The sequence below is a fragment of the Miniopterus natalensis genome, chromosome 9 (genome assembly GCF_054644295.1).
Source record: "Miniopterus natalensis isolate mMinNat1 chromosome 9, mMinNat1.hap1, whole genome shotgun sequence".
Lineage (NCBI taxonomy): Eukaryota > Metazoa > Chordata > Mammalia > Chiroptera > Miniopteridae > Miniopterus > Miniopterus natalensis.
In genome coordinates this window covers 25,154,770-25,171,195 of record NC_142089.1, presented here as the reverse complement: position 1 = coordinate 25,171,195, position 16,426 = coordinate 25,154,770, and the positions used below count along the sequence as shown (strand labels likewise).

Sequence of the window (16,426 nt, the reverse complement as noted above, 5' to 3'; positions counted from 1 at the left end):
ATGTGAACACAACAGGTTTGTTGAACCTTCTATTTCATATCCCTCCTCAGTCAGGTTGGCCCTCCACTTCTCCAGATGCGCACTTAGCAACTGTGTGGCAGGGAGAAGCTGGCTGGGGATTCATCAGGTGCCAAGTCATTGGGTATGTAAGAGAGACTGGCTGGGAATGCTAACGTCTGTTTATATAAAAAGCCTTCTACATGCAGGGGCTACACCAAGCTGTCCAGGTTTGCCTTTCGTGGAGACTGGCACCAGAGAGCCACAGATGGGAACTGACTGGCAGAAATAACACCCACGGTTGGCAGGGAAGGGAAAGAATGCCTATAGCACCCCCTACTGGCTTTTTCTTTAAGAATATGGCTGTGTGGAAAGAACAGGCAACTGATTTATTCTGTGAACTTGGAAGTCCTGCATCAGTGGCGTTTTTCTGGAACCCACAGGTCTTGTCATCTGCCTAGTTGAACAAATGAGCCATTTCTATGCTCTTCTTTCAGCCTTCACACTTCTAACCTGACATTTCTATCAATCATTTCTACTCTGAAACGTCTTTTGACATTTCCCACTTCCAAGTCCTTCTCATCCCCCTTTAGCACGGGTTTTCCTGCCACTGTATTTCCCTACCAGCCTTCCCACCTGCCAACTGACTTAACCTTTTGGGAACAGATAACTTTCCTACTTAAGAAACCTTAGATGGCACCTGCTTATAAGATAAGCTTTATGCTTCTTGGTATGGCAAGGAAAGCCCTTTCAATGGGACCCTAAGCTACCTACTGTTCCAGGGGGCCCTCTCTCTCTGCCCCCACGCTGGGCAATAAAGTAAGGTCTGTGGACTCCTGGGTCCCCAAACACCCCACAGGCCTTCCTTTTCTCTGCCTGTCCTCAGCCTGTGCCCTCTGCCTGAAAGGCTTTTCCCCCATTTGCTCCCAGTCCACCCTCTACTCGCCTTCCTGGCCCAGCTCTAAAACCACGCCCCCTAACTGAAGCCCACCTTCCCGGGGAGCTCACAGCACCAGGTACACTGCTGACTTGGGCCTTGCTCGAGCTCCCTAGGTGAGCTCCCTGAGGGCAGGCATGCTATCACACTCATTTCGGAATCCTCCATGGACAGCACAGAACTTGCCACGTAAGAAGCCCTCAAAGCACGTATACTGAGTGAACCAAGTATGTGTCCTAGATGCTTGTGTTCCATAGCAACTCTGGTTTTCATATCTGCGAGCATGCTGGAGAGTGAGCAGGGAGGCCCCACGCTCCCATCTGAACATACAAATGAGACAGTGGCCTCATTTTCTGTTTCCTAATGAGCTTCTCTTGGATGCCACATCCGCCCTGGCCTTCCTTGGCCTTTTTTGGACTCAAGTGTCAGGGCTTTGGAACGTGCAGACACAGCTCCTTACTGATGCATACCAAGGCATCAGGTGCCGCAGCCACTAGCTGGGGGGGTCTGGGACCAGTTGAGTGGTCCCTTCTCCTGTCCTCTCAGCCCACAGGTACCCCTGGTTTGTGTTGTGGTAGCCTTCCAGGCTCTCCCACTGGACTTACACCTTGGTTCTTAAGTAGATCTTTTGCTTTGTGACAGTGCTGAATGCTTTATATTAGTTCTCTCACTCAAACCTCACATTAACTTGTTGAAGTTGGCGGTTCCCCCCCCCCCCCCCATTTTATAGACAGGGAAGGCAGCTCCTGAAGAAGTTAAGGAATTTATTCAAGGTGTCCTCCAAGAGTAGCTAAGGTGGGACAAATGGGGTCTGCACAATGTCAGTGCCTGGCCCTGGCCCAGCCCCTCTGCTTCAACTCAAGATCAAAAAAAGGAACCATTTTTAAAACCCAGACCAGTGGTATTGAAAGTTTTCCTTTTTTAAAAAAATCTTCCAAACAAAAGCTTACACAGAGCCTGCTGTAATAAGCAAGGAGTCCCCCTGGTTGGGGGTGGCAGAGCCCTGCTTCCCGGGCCCCCTCTTGCTGGGCACTTCTACGGGCTCCACTCCATAGCTCACAGGTTTGCAATGCTGCTCAGGAAAACACTCTTCCAGGGATTTCTGTCTGCCAGCCATCAGGGAGTGGCAGGGTTGGGCAGGAGTCCTGCCTGGGTCTCCTCTTCCCCTTCTACCTCAACTTGCACCCCGGCCCAGCAGGAGTGGGCCCAAAGCCTCTGGGGTATTGAGGAACAAAAGAGGACATTATGTCTGCCCTGAGCAGCCTCAGGCTGATGCTGGCACCTTCTGCCAGCCTGAGGTCTCCACTTTCTTTCCTTTTCCTTCTCCTAGGACTGACATTTGCTTCGGCATGTCTGCTTGGCATGGAGAGAGACACCCAGCTCCAGGAGCCCCCTCAGGCCTGTGCTCTGGTAGCAGGGCACAGACAGGAACTCAGCAATGTCACCTGCTGACAACTGCTCCTGCAGTCCCACTGGTCCCACTGTTCAGCATGCTGCATTCCCTGGTGGGCTCTTCCTGCTTGGGGGCGCTTGAGACCCTTAGCCATGGCTCTGTGTACCAGCTGCTCATGCCTAAGGGTCCCACCAATTGGATCCACTCCTGTCTCTAGCTGCTTTCATGGCTCTGCAGTGGGCAGTGGTTATAGATGGCATGGGCTGCTTTTAAGCAGGGGTTGGTTGTAAGATGGCATGAGACCTACCTGGGCCTGGCCTGAATTGCAGTGCGCTCTGCCCAGTGGTGTATGGGCTGGCCAAGCTGGCCGCTGGTTTGTTTCAATCCAACTGCAGCCCATCCCCACTCCAGTATTTTAATTATGGCATTGAAGAAATATAAGCATAAAAAGGTATGTGCCTTATAAATGGGATTCTGATTAATTCACATTAATTGCCTCAGACGATACTGATGCCCAAACAGAAATCTGGTTGAAGTCCTGATAACTCGCTTACGTGGAGGCGGCAGTAATGGGGTCAGGCTCTCTGCATGGCCTATGGAGAATTCGGGAGGTGGGTGTGGGGAGCACATTAAATCAGAGTGAGGCCAACTCTTAGGGTAGGTGTGGTTAGCTCTGCACCCAAGAGATAAGGGTAGGGACCTGAGGCACCAGAAAAGTCAGATGAGGTGGGTGGAGACAGGTGTGTTCAGAGGAGAGAACCTGGCCAGCAGGGACCATGTGATTCGAGGAGCACAATAAAAAGCAGCCGAACAAAGTCCGGTGAAATAAGAGTTGGAAACGGGAAAGGAAAAGGAGAGTGTGACTCGAGGGAGCTAAAAGCACATGGATGAGGGTCCAGAGGGGACAGGGGCAACGGGAGGAGTGAGGCAGGACACAGCAGTGCTTCAGATAAAGATGGGGCAGAAAAGGAAACGGGTGAAGCGAGGGGGGAGAAATGCACGGGCATGGGTGGGGCAGGCCTGGCGCAGAGATGCCTAGGAAACCTCCTCGACAGGGCAGACTCTGGGCCACGGACCAGCTCTGGGAGGTCAGAGGAGAGGAGTCAAAGAGAACATTTGGGGGAAAGCTGGTGGGCCCCCTGGACACTTGGGGAGCCCTGAGTATCGGGTGGTCTCCGAGGGGCCCTTGACAGGCTCTCCCGTCTGTGAGCCTCCTGGGAGCTGACCGGGAGCGTGCAGGTACCTGCATGATGCGGACGTAATCGGTGCGGTGCAGCTCGCTCTCCTTGACCACCTTCTTCTTGAGAGTGGCCAGGTTCCTCTCCAGGTGCTCCCGCTGGCGGCTGTACTCCACCTGCAGGTCTGTGTTCAGCCCTGCGATCTCCACCTGATGGGCACGAGGGCTCTCTGAGTGAAGGGGGACCAGGAGGGCGGGGAGGGCGGGGAGGGAGGCAGAGCTCACCATGTCTGCCCGCTGCACGTACTTCTCAAAGAGGCCGCGGACCTTCTCCTTCAGGGCCCGGCCCTCCTGGATGTATGCCACGCAGTTGTGAAGGTCCGTCTTAAACCGCTTGACCAGCGCCTCCAAGTCCCGCTCCTGCAATCAGAGGTGCTTACTCCTGGCACTGAAGGGATGAATTCTCCAGGGGCAGAGGCTGCAGGCTAATGGCTGCAGAAAGGGATGAGAGGCACCTCATCTGGGACGCACAGCTGACCACACTGGGCACAGAGACCTAGATGTGCACACAGCCCGGAGGTGGAGGCCCTAAAACTCCGTGCACCTGGCCTGAACAGGTCATCTTTAAGAGGCCACACAGGCTGACTCCTTTATGGGCTCTGGGTTCCTTTCAGGACCACAGGCCTTAAAGGGTGAAGGAAGCGCAGTAGCCACCCTTATTACTCCTTTCTCAGCCAAGCTGGAGCACCGAATCTCTCCCGCAGGGCCCTGCACCAGGGCTTCCAGGCCCCCTTGTTATAAGAGTTCACCCCAGGGTTTATGTTTCCTGAGGGCTGCCCGGAGTGGGAGGGGGAAAATGACAGAATTGGGCTAGACCCTCCGTCTTCCATCCTGCTTTCTCTGGTACCCACCTTCCCCTACCCCAGGCATAGAGAGTCCCTCCTTCCTCCTGGCTCCCATAGCCCTTTATTCACATTCCATAATTTCCATTGTGCATTATAATTATGCACATGCCACTAATCACCTGTCAACCTTTCAAGTTTGTGAAGAGCAGGATCTGTGTCTGTTCACATTTGTAGCTGTGTGGCAGCTTCTAGCATTACCTAGTACAGGGCCAGTGCTTAATGCGGGGGATAGAAAAATTCAGTCTGATCCAAACAACACAATCCAACCCTGTGCCAGTGGGTGAAGGTGCAGCCAAGTCCTGGCCCAGGGCCAGGAGACCTGGTTCCCAGTACTGGCTCTAACTAACTATGGGTGCCAGGTGAAATTTCTTAACTTCCTAATCCTTCTGGCCCTGCTTTCCTTCTTTCTTACATAGAGACTGGAATAGGTGATCTGAGGTCTTCTCAGCCTCAGCATTGATTTGGTAATCAAGGCCTTTAACCACCGACTACAAATGACCTCTCTGAGCATGCTCCTTCCCAGGACGAACAAGCCAATGCTGAGATGATTCCCACAAAACTGGTCTCCAACCCTGGGACTGCAGGGTCCTGGGTACGATTCTGGCCAAGGGCATGTACCTCAGTTGCAGGCTTGATCCCTGGCCCACATCAGGGGCTCATGTGGAGGCAACCAATCAATGTGTCTCTCTCACACTGATGTTTCTCTCTCTTTCTGTCCCTTCCACTCTGTAAAGCAATGGAAAAAATATCCTCGGGTAAGGATTAAAAGAAAAAGGGGGGGGGGGGAGGATGTATCTTAGCAATGGGCTGGTTCTGCCTCTTGGAAGCCAGCTGCTCACTGTGGACAGGGGCCAGCTCCTGAACTCGACACCCGCCAGATGCCGCAAATCCTCACACCTTCTGTCTCTCTCTGCGCATCTCCTGGTCAGTGGCTCGTAACTTCTGCCACAGTTCCGTGATGTTCAGTTCCAGCTGCGTGTTCTGCTTATAGAAACGCTCCAGTTCAGCTTCCATCTGTGGAGAACAAGGGACAGAGTCAGGAATAAGAAAGCGAGAGAATGAAAATTAGGTTTGAACCGAAGTCTTTCCATGGGAGTGTCTCCCCTGATACCAGGACATGTCTTTTCTAGCTCCTGCCTGTTCTCTGGAGCAAAACCTTTCTTCTTACTCCTTGCCACCCACCAAGGCCCCCACCCCCTATGGCTGACATGTTAACCCAGGTCATGTGTGGCTGTAGCCGGGCTATGAATTTTCCCCTCCGAGTTGCCTTGTTCCTTCAGCCATGCTGGTAACCTTCTTTGCTTACATTCCTTATAAATCGATCACTGTCAAGCACCGGAACCTCAACTTCAACCTGAGGTGGGGTCCCGCAGGGAAGCAGCTTCCTTGCCCACTTCGTGACGTTGTGTGAGTGGCTCTTGACTCTCCGGAGCCACAACCCATCAGAGTGGATTCTAAAGTGGAAAAGGGGGTCCCCGCATCCCCAGTCAAAGGCATAAGACAGGAAAGAGGAAGCTGGGAAGGAACCTCTGCCTCACTGCTCTGTTGAAAAGGTCTTAAAAAGTACAACTGAGGAGAGTGTCCCATCTTCAAAAGAAGAAGCAGAAGCCACAAGGAGCTTCTGAAGGATTTTTTAATTTGTTGTTGCATTTGTATTAACCAAAGATGTGACTGGCATCTGGTCAGGGTGAGACCAGCTGCAGCTAAACTCTCAGTTGATCTAAGTCCTTCCAAAGGGGAGGAATGATGTTGATTTACATACTAGATCTGGTGGGCTCTAGTGTTCCTGTTAATAGAGAGGTTCACCATTTGGGGAGGTGGGACAGTCACTGGTTTTGTTCATGGTTGGCTGGAGTAGCCCCTCTAGTCTATTTCAGGCCCTCTGCTCAGATTTCAATGCTCTGGGCCACCCTCTGGGGCATCAGGATGTCTGAACATGAGCCACACTCATATTCTAAACACAAAGGGAAAGGTGTTAGAAGAACATTATCCCAGTCATTGAAAGCATTTAGTATAGAAAGAGAAGCCCAAATGTGTCTTTGAACCCCAGAGGGAAGCCCTGAGGTCAGAGGCCTCTGCGGAAGCAGTAAGGCCCAGCTATCAGCCCTGGCAGCAACTGGTACCAGGGTGGGGTAGGAGGGGCCCTGTTTGATTGCTCCCCAGGTTTGGGCACATCCCCTGCTGAGAATCAATACCATGGTTGGCCCCAGTTACTGAAGGGAAATGAATAAGCTCTCAGGTATGTTGGGGTAGAAAGTAACCAACCCAATTTTTTTTCTTCTTAACCCTCACCTGAGAATAGTTTTTCCACTGATTTTTTTAGAGAGAGTGAAAGGGAGGGAAGGTAGAGAGAGAGAAACATTGATGTAAGAGAGACACTTTGATTGGTTGCCTTCCACACGGGGATCGAACCTGCAACCCAGGTATGTGCCCTTGACTGGGAATCAAACCTGTTACCCTTTGGTACTAGGGTCCACGCTCTAACCATTTAGCCACACTGGCCAGGGCAATTGACCCAATCTTAAATCCAGTTGACAAATATGTCAAATGAAGAGGGAGAGTGGGGCAGTGATCTCCAGGGGCCTGCAGCACATTGATTCCAGGCAGGGGGAACCTCTGCTCTCTCTTTCATATTCTCTGGCTACCATTTTTGGGCCCCAAAGTTACTCAAGAATGGCAAGAGGCCCAGAGGAGGCAGCTCTGTGGTCAGCTGAGGACATCCTTTCTTATCCCACAGGCCAAGGAGAAAGTAATTGACAAAAAGATGTACCTTCTCTGGACCGCCCTAGCCCTGGACTGATCCTATACCTGGCTTCTTTCTTGGGCTTCCTGGAGAAAAGGCTTTGCCTTTCTACACCATAGCTCTTGTGCATCCAATTCCAGCTGGGTCACCAATGCTCTGACACCCTATTATCCTTGCTCAGCACACTTAGAGAAACTGGAGGGGGAGCAGGAGGTGATTTTGGATAGGGTGGTCAGGGAAGGCCTCCTTGAAGAGGTGACCTAGGAGCTGAAGCCTTGAAAGACTCAAAGAAGCCAATCATGTGAAGACCTGGAGCCTCCTGGGCAGAGGAAGGAACACTGTAAAGGTCCTGAGATGGGAAAAGCTTGGTTTATCTTTAAAACTGACAGAAAGTCTGCGGGCTGGAGAAGGGGACAGGGCCCTGAGATGAGGCTGGAGAGGCTGGTAGAGGCCTCCTGGGCCTTCGTAGGCAGTTTGTATTTTATTCATGGCACACCATGGGGGTTCGCTGTGGCCTCTAGGTGGAGAGTATACTGGAGGCTGGAATCGAGTCCAGACCAGAGATGATGGAGGCTTGGACCAGGGGGATGCCCGTAGAAAGGAAGGAGGGTTGGATTTGAGGTATCTTTTGGAAATCGATCAGATAGGCATTGGTGATGATTTGGATATACGGGTTAAAGGCAGAGAAGGACCAACGAGACTTCCACATCTCTGCCTTAAGCACCTGGGTGGGTAATGGTGCCATTTACTAAAACGGGAGACAAGGAAGGGGGAAGTCAGGGATTTAGTTTTCAATCAACCATGAACCCTAATGCCAGCGGCTCTGCCTAGTGAGGGCGGGCTGACAGGTAAACACATGTCATAAGGAAGGAAATGCACTGTAAGGGGCAGAGGGGCCAAGTGGGAACACTTGTACCTCCCAGGACTCTCAGCAGCCCTCTTCCAGTTGCTCTGCTTCTAATCTCTTAGCTGCCTTCATCCTGTTTGCTTCCTAAAACACACACTTAATTATGCTGCTCCCCTGCTCAAGGGCCCTTGATGACCTCCCATTCCTTATCAGATGGAGTCCAAACCTTGTATAGGGTCCCAACCAACATTTCCAGTCCGAGGAAAAAGGTTGAATTGGAGGGTTGTGCTTCCGGGTGCCCAAGGCCGGTGACTGAGCACATGTCGCCCCCTGGTGGCTGAAGGCCCAACAGCCGCAGTTTCCCCTGGAGGGCCCAGAGCATGCACCTTGAGGTGCCAGCAGAGCTGGAGCCCACCCCCGAGGGCCCCGGGCAAGCCAGATCCCAAAGCATTTAGCTCCCAGCCCACCTCCCCCGGGGGCAGCCAGGAATAGCCTGGCAGGCGGCTGTGGGCTGGAGAGGGCAGGGTGTGGCAGGTGCTGTCTCACCTCCTGAATCTGTTCCTTCATCACCTTGATCTCATTCTCTCGAGGTTCTATTTGCTTCTTTAGCTCCTTTATTTTGTAGTCAAGCACAAACTTGAATTTCTCTAGCTCTTGGTTTTTCTTTTTCAGGTCATAAATCCTCTTCTCCTGCAGGCGACACAAGGGAGGAAGGAGATGTTGGGAGGCCCTTTTGGCAAAGAACACGCATCCCGTGCCCTCCTGATTGATGAGGCCACAGACAGCTCTCCTCGATGGGAATACGAGGCTGTGGCTCTGACTCCCTGGCTTCTGTGCCAGGGCTCCACGCATTCACTCGCTCACTCATGTACAGGCCGTGGCCGGCTGTTTCCCAAAGGTCGCCTCGACAGCATTTCTCATCCCACATGCTCTTGTACACCATGACCTTAGGCTCCTCCATCAGGAGGGAGGATCTGATTCGTCCCCTTGCATCTGGCTGGACTTACGGCTCACTTGTAACCCACAGAATGCAGCTCACACGATGCTGGGTGGCTTCCCTGGCTAGCTCAGAAAAGCCCAAGCAGCTCCCACCTGGTTCTCTGGGGGAGGCCATCTGCTATGTAAGCAGTCCCACTGCGCTGAGACCTCCAGGCTGGAGAACACGTTAGGTGCTCTGGCGGACGGTCCTAGCTGATCCCAGCCTCCCAGCTGTCCCTGCCAAGGGGCTGGGCATGTGGATGAAGAAGCTACCTTGTATGCTGATCTTCCCACCCCCAGCTGCTTGAGTCCCCCTGACTGAGGCCCTGGTAGGCACCAGACACTGGAGACAAAGACAACCCATCCTGTTGTACCCAGCCTAAATTCCAGACCCGTAGAATCTGTGAGCATAATAAAAGAGTTATCTTTCAACACTAAGTTTTGGGATCATTTGTTGCAAGGCAATAGTAACTAAAATGTAGGTCTATCTATCCATCAAACATTTACTAAATGAAGACCTTTTATCAAGGTCTGCAGTACTAAATAAGATATGACACAGCCCCTGCTCTTGAGGAGAAAACACTAGTTGGGGAAGCTGGGGTGTCAACAAATGTACCCTATGCTGTGATAGGTGTTGCAGAAGAGGGAGGCATGGAAGGCGCAGTGTGTGTTGAGGGTGCTGAAAATAAGGTGATGATTCATGGGGGAAGTGACGAATGAGGCTGGGGGGGAGTAGGGGAAGGAGGCAAGGGTCTTGTGTGTTGGATAAAACGTTCATAATTTATCCAGGAGGCTAAGAGTTGGTAAACTACAGTGCTCCGATCAATTCTGACCTGTTGCCTGTTTTTGTAAAATTTTATTGCAACATAGCCAAGCCAGTTCATTTAGGTGTTGTCTAAGGCTGATTTTACAATGGCAGAGTTGAGTAGTTGTGACAGAGACCATACTGCATGCAAAGAGTAAGATATTTCCTACATAGCCCTTTATAGAAAAATGTTCGCTGACCCCTGCCATAGGCAATGGGAGCTGGAGAAGAATCTTAAGTGGGAGAGTGATGTAATTACAGAGTATGGTGGCAGAGAGCAGGGGTGGGAGGTGGGAAGAAAGGCCTTTCGACTGATCAGGAGGCTGTTGCAGTTTTCTAGGTCAGTATGTATAAACCTCTTTCTTGTCAAACCCTCCCTTTGAGAATCTGAAGAGAGCTTTACATCTTCCCTTAAAAAATGCCCAGATATACACATAAACGCTCACATGTAGACATTACATACAGGCACTGTCTCATTTCATCCTATCAGATGCCCCGAGGGGCCGGGCCCCATTTTACAGGTGAGAAAACAGAGGCTTAGAGAACTTGCCTAAGGTCCCTTGGCTGATGAATGGAAGAGCCTGTGCTGGAACCTAGTTAACTAGGCTAAAGCCCATGTGTTCTCAACATGGAGAATTCGGCCTAAGGCAGTAACAGTGGAGCGTGGATTCGCTCAGGAGGAAAACACAAAATTCTGGATATTCAAGCAATATGTCTCACAAAACACAATGTGTCTGTCTTCTAAGCATTTGTGAGAAAAGGCATCCTGAATAATACCAGCCTTCCAGGTGCCCAGCAGTTATGGGGCCAACAGAGGGGAGTTCCTCTCTGACCAGGGTCGCCATGTGGGCAGTGGGGCCAGTTAGCTGCTCTAGTCCACGGGGACGGTCACTCTGGGATACCTGGAGCAGTGGAGAGCAGGGACCTTGCAGTTGCTGACTCAGGATCTTATCCCAAGTCCGTCACCTGTTAGCTGTATGACCTTGGGCAAGATACTTAACCACTTGGAACTCAGTTTCCTGAGCTTTACAACTGGGTCACTCATGTCCCCTTGGGTTGTGATGTGTTTGCAGCAATCAGCCCAGTGCCAAGCACACAGTAGGCACTTCACTGACCACTTATCCCTCATCAAGTTAAATAAATATGTCTGAGAAGCCAGGGACCCTCCCTCTTGGGCTTTGGCCTCATTGCCTGGGTCCATCTAGCTGCAGATGAGGGCGGACAGGAGATGAGCCTTCACCTTATCTTGAATCGTCTCGTCCCTCTCCTGGATCTCCCGCTTGAGGCCCAGGATGTCCTTCTCCAGGGACTTGATGACTCCTTGCAGCTTCACCTGCTCTCCCTTCAGGGACTCGATGTCATTGGCTCGCTCTTCAATCTCCTTCTGCAGGCTGCTGAACTAAAGATACAAATGGCAACAACAAAGACCACAAAGTCTTCATCTCCATTCCTCCCAACTGGCTGTAGATTTAAGGGGCTCCCCATCAGAATTGGGGACAGTCAGGAATTTCCCAGGCCAAATGGATGCTGTAGTATTCTGTCGATAAGATCCAGCCCCATCCCCTACGTGAGGATGGACTGTCTGCATCAAGAGGCTCCGGAGACCAGCTCCCCAACTGGACCCAGAGTTTCCCACCACCAGCCGGCCTTGAAAGGTTGGACCCCATGCTCCACCAAGGTCACAGAGATTGAGCTCTAACTGATGAGTTTACTTAGCCGTGTCCAAGAAGGGGAGACATGGCTGTTCCCTGGATTGACTAGTAGTAGCATGATTTCTACTAGGAAGGAATGGGGGCCTGCTTTGAACTTGGCTTCTCTGTCGCTGTTTTGGGAAAACTGTGGCAATTCTATAAGGACCTGCAAATTGAGTCCCTCCTCACCCCAGCCATCAGTAACTAGGCACATGTGCCCTGCCCTGTAAGCGAAGCATCCTCCACCCCCAAGCCCTCTCCCACCCATGGAGTCTGAACAGGAGCCACCCAGGACTCCCTACCAGGAGCCTGAGGACACCCCCAGGTGAGGACTCTCTCACCCCCAGGCCTCATTTCCATTCCTATCAGGGTTTAGCTCTGAGAACTGACTAAATCCTACTTGTCACTAAATGAATGCCCAGAAGAGAAGGGGAAGCCCCGGTGGGCACCCCTTTAGGGGGTGTGGTAAGGATCTGTGTGCCTGACGGTGCAGCGAGAGCCCTGACCCCAGGCTGCGCTCCTCTCCTGGCCCGCTTACCATTCAGGGCCCCGCTGCCTGCCCCCCCCCCCCCCCCCCCCCCCCCCGGGCAGTGCTGCCCTCGCCCACGCCAGGCCCCTCAGGGCACAGCCCGATACCTTCTTCCTCATGATGCCTGTTTCTCCTTTGAGCCGAAGGTTCGACTCCTTTTCATCTCGAAGCTTCTTCTCGTACTTCATTTTGATATCTTGGATTTCTCGGTCTTCATCTTCTTCAATCTGTTTCTTGGTCTCTTCAAACTCCCGGAGCTGCTGCCTGACATCTTCCTGCGCCTGGCCCGGAGAGAGGGAGTGCGCGTGCGGGTAAGGGGCACACGGCACCTTTGTGCTACCGGGGCCTGGGGCGAGGTGGCACGTGGGGCCCCGCTCGGGGAATGGGAGACTGAGTGTTATCACAGAGATGGAAACCGAGGCCGTTCGTCCTGTCTGTCCTTCTACCTTTCCTTCTATTCCTACCAGATTAGGCCTCAGGCTCCATCCCTTCAACCACTGCCTTACCAACACCCCCAGACCCTGTTCTTCACACTGACCAACACCCCCACACCCTAGCCTTCACACGGACACCCAGGCCTCCTCTAGTTTTCCTTCACTAAACTTGGGACACTCGTACTTTTACATTTATTTGCGAAATTACTTGAGTGTCTCTCTCATGAGATGTAAGTTCCCCGAGGGTAGAAACCCTGTCACGCCCACCACTGAGCGCCCAGTGTACAACACACACCAGCACACAGCAGGTGCGCACTGAATACCTGCACGCATGGGAATCTTTAATTCTGTCTTCCGGATCCTTAACTCAACCAATCCTGGTCTTTCACCCCCCACGTAGTTCTTGAACCCATCCACTTCCCTTTAGGCCTCCATCACTGCCCAAGCCACTGTCACCTCCCGCCTGGGCTGCCATCTCAGCCTCCCAACCAGTCTCCCGTCTCCAGCCATGCCTCCCTCCAGTCTGTTCCCACTCTCTACTCACGGGGAGCTTTCTAACTCACACACCCGATCATGCCCCCCACAACTTGAAAGCCTTCCTGGGCTCACCCTTGTCCTCAGGACAGAGTCCAGACTCTTGAGCTGGGTCTACAAGGCTGCGCAGGAGTCAGCACAGGCTCGCTTCTCAGCCTCAGCCCCCACTTCCACCCCAGGCTCTTGCCAGAGCAAACTAACCCCAGCTCCCCAAACGTGCTTGCTCCTCGGCGACGCGCTGTGCCTGTCTGCAGCCCTCTTCCCCCGGCTCTCTACTCTTCTTCCTCAGCTCTTGCTCAGCTATCATTTCTGGCCATTCCCCATCGCGCTGTTACGTTGTAATTGCCTGCTTGGCGGACCCCTCCACGGGAATGGAAACTCCTCCATAGCAGGACCACCTCTCTCTGCTCACCACTGCAAACACCCTGCACATCTGGTCCATAACTGGTGCTGAACGAAAGCCCAGAGAGCCCTGATGCTGGAAAACGCGCTCTGCCCGGTGGAGTTCGGCAGGTGACTAGGGCATGATTCCTCTTTGCTCACTGCCACCAAGTGGTGGAAATGTCAGATTATGTCAGAATCCATTGCTTTCCTCTCACGCCAATCCTGGCACTCTCCCAGGCTGTGTGTGCCATCCCTGGACTGTGTGTTTCGAGGGTTAAGAGAGACAAGATGATTTTAAAAATGGGCTCAATGGCCTCCTGAGAAAGGCTTCTCTCCTTGCCCATCACACCTCACCACACCCCTGCCAGAGAGAAGCCTGGCTAGGTCAGCTCTGTCTGAAGCCTAAAGTGGCCCACAAACGCCTGCTCTTTTTCTGGTAGATGTTGCTAAAAAATAAAAGCAGCCCGGCCAGGCTAGTTAAGATGGCAATGTCAGGTGAAAGCTCCCTAGGAAAACTCTGAGTTGAAATCTTACTGATTCAAAAGAAGAAATGCATTGTGATCACTGTGGGAGGCCCTAGGAGGAAGTTCCAGCCTCTCTTCCCTCTGGATAGATTCAGTATCCCCGAAGGCAGAGCTCTGACTGCAGGATGCCACTGTGTCAGCCACGTGGGAGAAAGCGGTCTGGGCCCTGAGATCACAAAGGAAGGCTGCTCAGCCTGTGAGAGGGGCGGAGGGTTAGGGAAGAATTCCTCAAGGAGCTGGCTCTTGTCCCGAGTCTGTAAGGCGAGCACAGTGGCCAGGAGAGGAAGGGGAGGGAGCCCTGGGAAGAGAGGTCACGCTGACCAGAGGCTCGGAGGTTGTGTGGGAAACTCCCAGCTGCTCCACATTGTTAGATGGGAGGCAGCTGGCCAGGGACGGCTGGAAATGGAGCCAGGAAGGTGGGCAGATCCGAGTCAGAGAGGCTGTGCCAGCTGTGCCAGGGAGCACCCCTCACACGGCGGAATCGAAATGAACCATGTGGGGCTCAGATGGGGTGGAATTCCTGCTGCCAGCCGTGTCAGGGCTCAGCCTGCTCTGAGGGTCCTGACATTGGGAGGTCTCCAGCCCCACTCCTCACCACGATTATCTCTCACTGTCTGGTCACCTTCCCAGTCCACCAAAGACTTTCGGATGCCAATCCGGTCTTCACTGCCATAACTGGGGCTCGTTATAGAGGATCCTATAATGTCTCCTTTACTGGCCCCTCTCCAGCCTGGACCAAGTGGCTGGTCACCGGCTGACCTTTCTTTTCTGTGGCACCACTCGATAAAAACCCAGCCACGAATCAGGTTGCTGTCTCCCTCACCCACACACCTACTTGCTGCGCCGGGCTGTGGAAAAGCGCACAGACTGGTGGATTAATGTTGAGAATTCATGTCTCAAACCTGCGCTGGGCTCTTGGCCACACACCTGCCAGTCCTCTTCTTGGTTGCTCCCTTCCTTGTTCCTCGGTCCCTTCAAGAATTACTCCGCACCTTCGTGACTCTCCTGCCCCCTCACTCTCAGCACACCATCTGCCACAATTTCATGCTGAAAAGGAGCCCATCTGGACTCTCTCCATTTCCTCTTCATCTTGGGAAACTAGGTATTTTGGCAACCCGAACTGCTCGAACATTCTATCATCACTCTGCTGGATGCCCTTCGCCCCTGCATTTCTCATCTCCTGGTTTGTGCTAACTTATGTTCCTCCTGGATTGCATTGGCTCCTGCAATCCTTCCCTGACCTCCCAGGCCCTTGGTTGTTGCCCTTTGTCTGTGTGCACACTGTTGAGTGTCACTGTGTGTGACCGCCTCCCTCACCCAGCTGTGAACTAGGCCTGTTTTATTTCTCTCTGTCACCCAGCACTCTGGCTGGTAAACCAGCAAGACACCATGTTTGCTAACCCAGTAAGGGAACGACTTCATCTTGTAAGACATAAGACATTACTAAGGGGTTTCAGGCAACCACCTTCCCCATCATTCAGGGCCCTAGTACCTCCCCAGTTCTTAAGGCCTGAGGGTACAGCTAAGAAAGAACAATAGGGCCCGGCCAGGCATGGCTCAGCAGTTGAGCATCGACCTAGGATCCAGGAGATCCCAGTTCAATTCCTGGTCGGGGCACATGCCCGGGTTGTGGGCTTGATCCCCAGTTGGGGGTGTGCAGGAGGTGGCTGATCAATGACTCTCTCATCATCGATGTTTCTATCTCTCTCTCATCATCGATGTTTCTATCTCTCTCTCCCTCTCCCTTCCTCTCTCTGAAATCAATAAAGACATATTTTTTTTAAAAAAAGAAAGAACAATAGGTATGAACTCAATCTATCCAAGGAATTTGTCTCAAAACCAGAGCCCCTCCTAGCTCAGGGAGTCCCCTGGTCTCCAGAGAAACAAGTGTACGAAACAGAGGTCAGGTGCAAGGGCACCCATGCTGAGGGAGTTGGGGAAGGTCAAGCGAGATTTCCCACGGCTCTGGGGGGCTCACAGGCCGGGCCTGCAGGCTGCACTGAGGGAGGGGGGCATGGTTTGGCTCCCTGTGAGCACCTCTTCCAGAAGGGTGGTTTTCTCCTGCAGTTTGGCCTCGTAAAACTCGGTCAGCTCCTCCAGGGCCTGGCTCTTGGTCTCGTCGTTATCCCGAAGCTGTTTTTCATACTCCTCCTGCATCCTCTGGGACTTGAGCTGCAATTCCTGATACTTCTCATATTCCAGAAGCAACTTTTGGTTGTTGCAACATTCTGAAGAGAAGCAAGGAAGGTGTTTAAGGGGGGACAGTAGCACCAACCTTGGGGACACCTAGGAGCCTTGGGTGCTTTCCCACCCCCTTCTGGCATCAGCTAGAACATCTCTCCGAAGCCAAGATTCAGATGCCTGACGGTCTTCTTCACCTACCCACAACTCCATCGTCTCATCAGTCACCCAGGTCCCTCCCCCTTGCTATCTAGGCAGAAAGGTTTCAAAGAAAATGAAGAGGGGATGCTTGGGGGCTCAGGGCCAAGAAGAATGTCCTGAGTGTGGCAAAATAGGTGGTAGTATCCTCATTTAACTGAGGCCGGTG

At 52.6% G+C, this 16,426-nt stretch overlaps 1 protein-coding gene across 1 annotated transcript in view; it reads right to left on the bottom strand.

The window, feature by feature from the left end:
• CFAP57 (cilia and flagella associated protein 57) overlaps nucleotides 1-16,426 on the bottom strand; it is a 53,201-nt gene that overhangs the window by 11,052 nt on the left and 25,723 nt on the right. The window contains exons 14-20 of the mRNA XM_016220146.2: nucleotides 15,916-16,106; nucleotides 12,110-12,283; nucleotides 11,023-11,181; nucleotides 8,546-8,689; nucleotides 5,307-5,423; nucleotides 3,790-3,924; nucleotides 3,571-3,714 (exon numbers count right to left, since the gene is read on the bottom strand). Of these exons, the coding sequence (XP_016075632.2) occupies nucleotides 3,571-3,714; nucleotides 3,790-3,924; nucleotides 5,307-5,423; nucleotides 8,546-8,689; nucleotides 11,023-11,181; nucleotides 12,110-12,283; nucleotides 15,916-16,106 (1,064 nt within the window). The remainder of the gene's footprint in view (nucleotides 1-3,570; nucleotides 3,715-3,789; nucleotides 3,925-5,306; nucleotides 5,424-8,545; nucleotides 8,690-11,022; nucleotides 11,182-12,109; nucleotides 12,284-15,915; nucleotides 16,107-16,426) is intronic.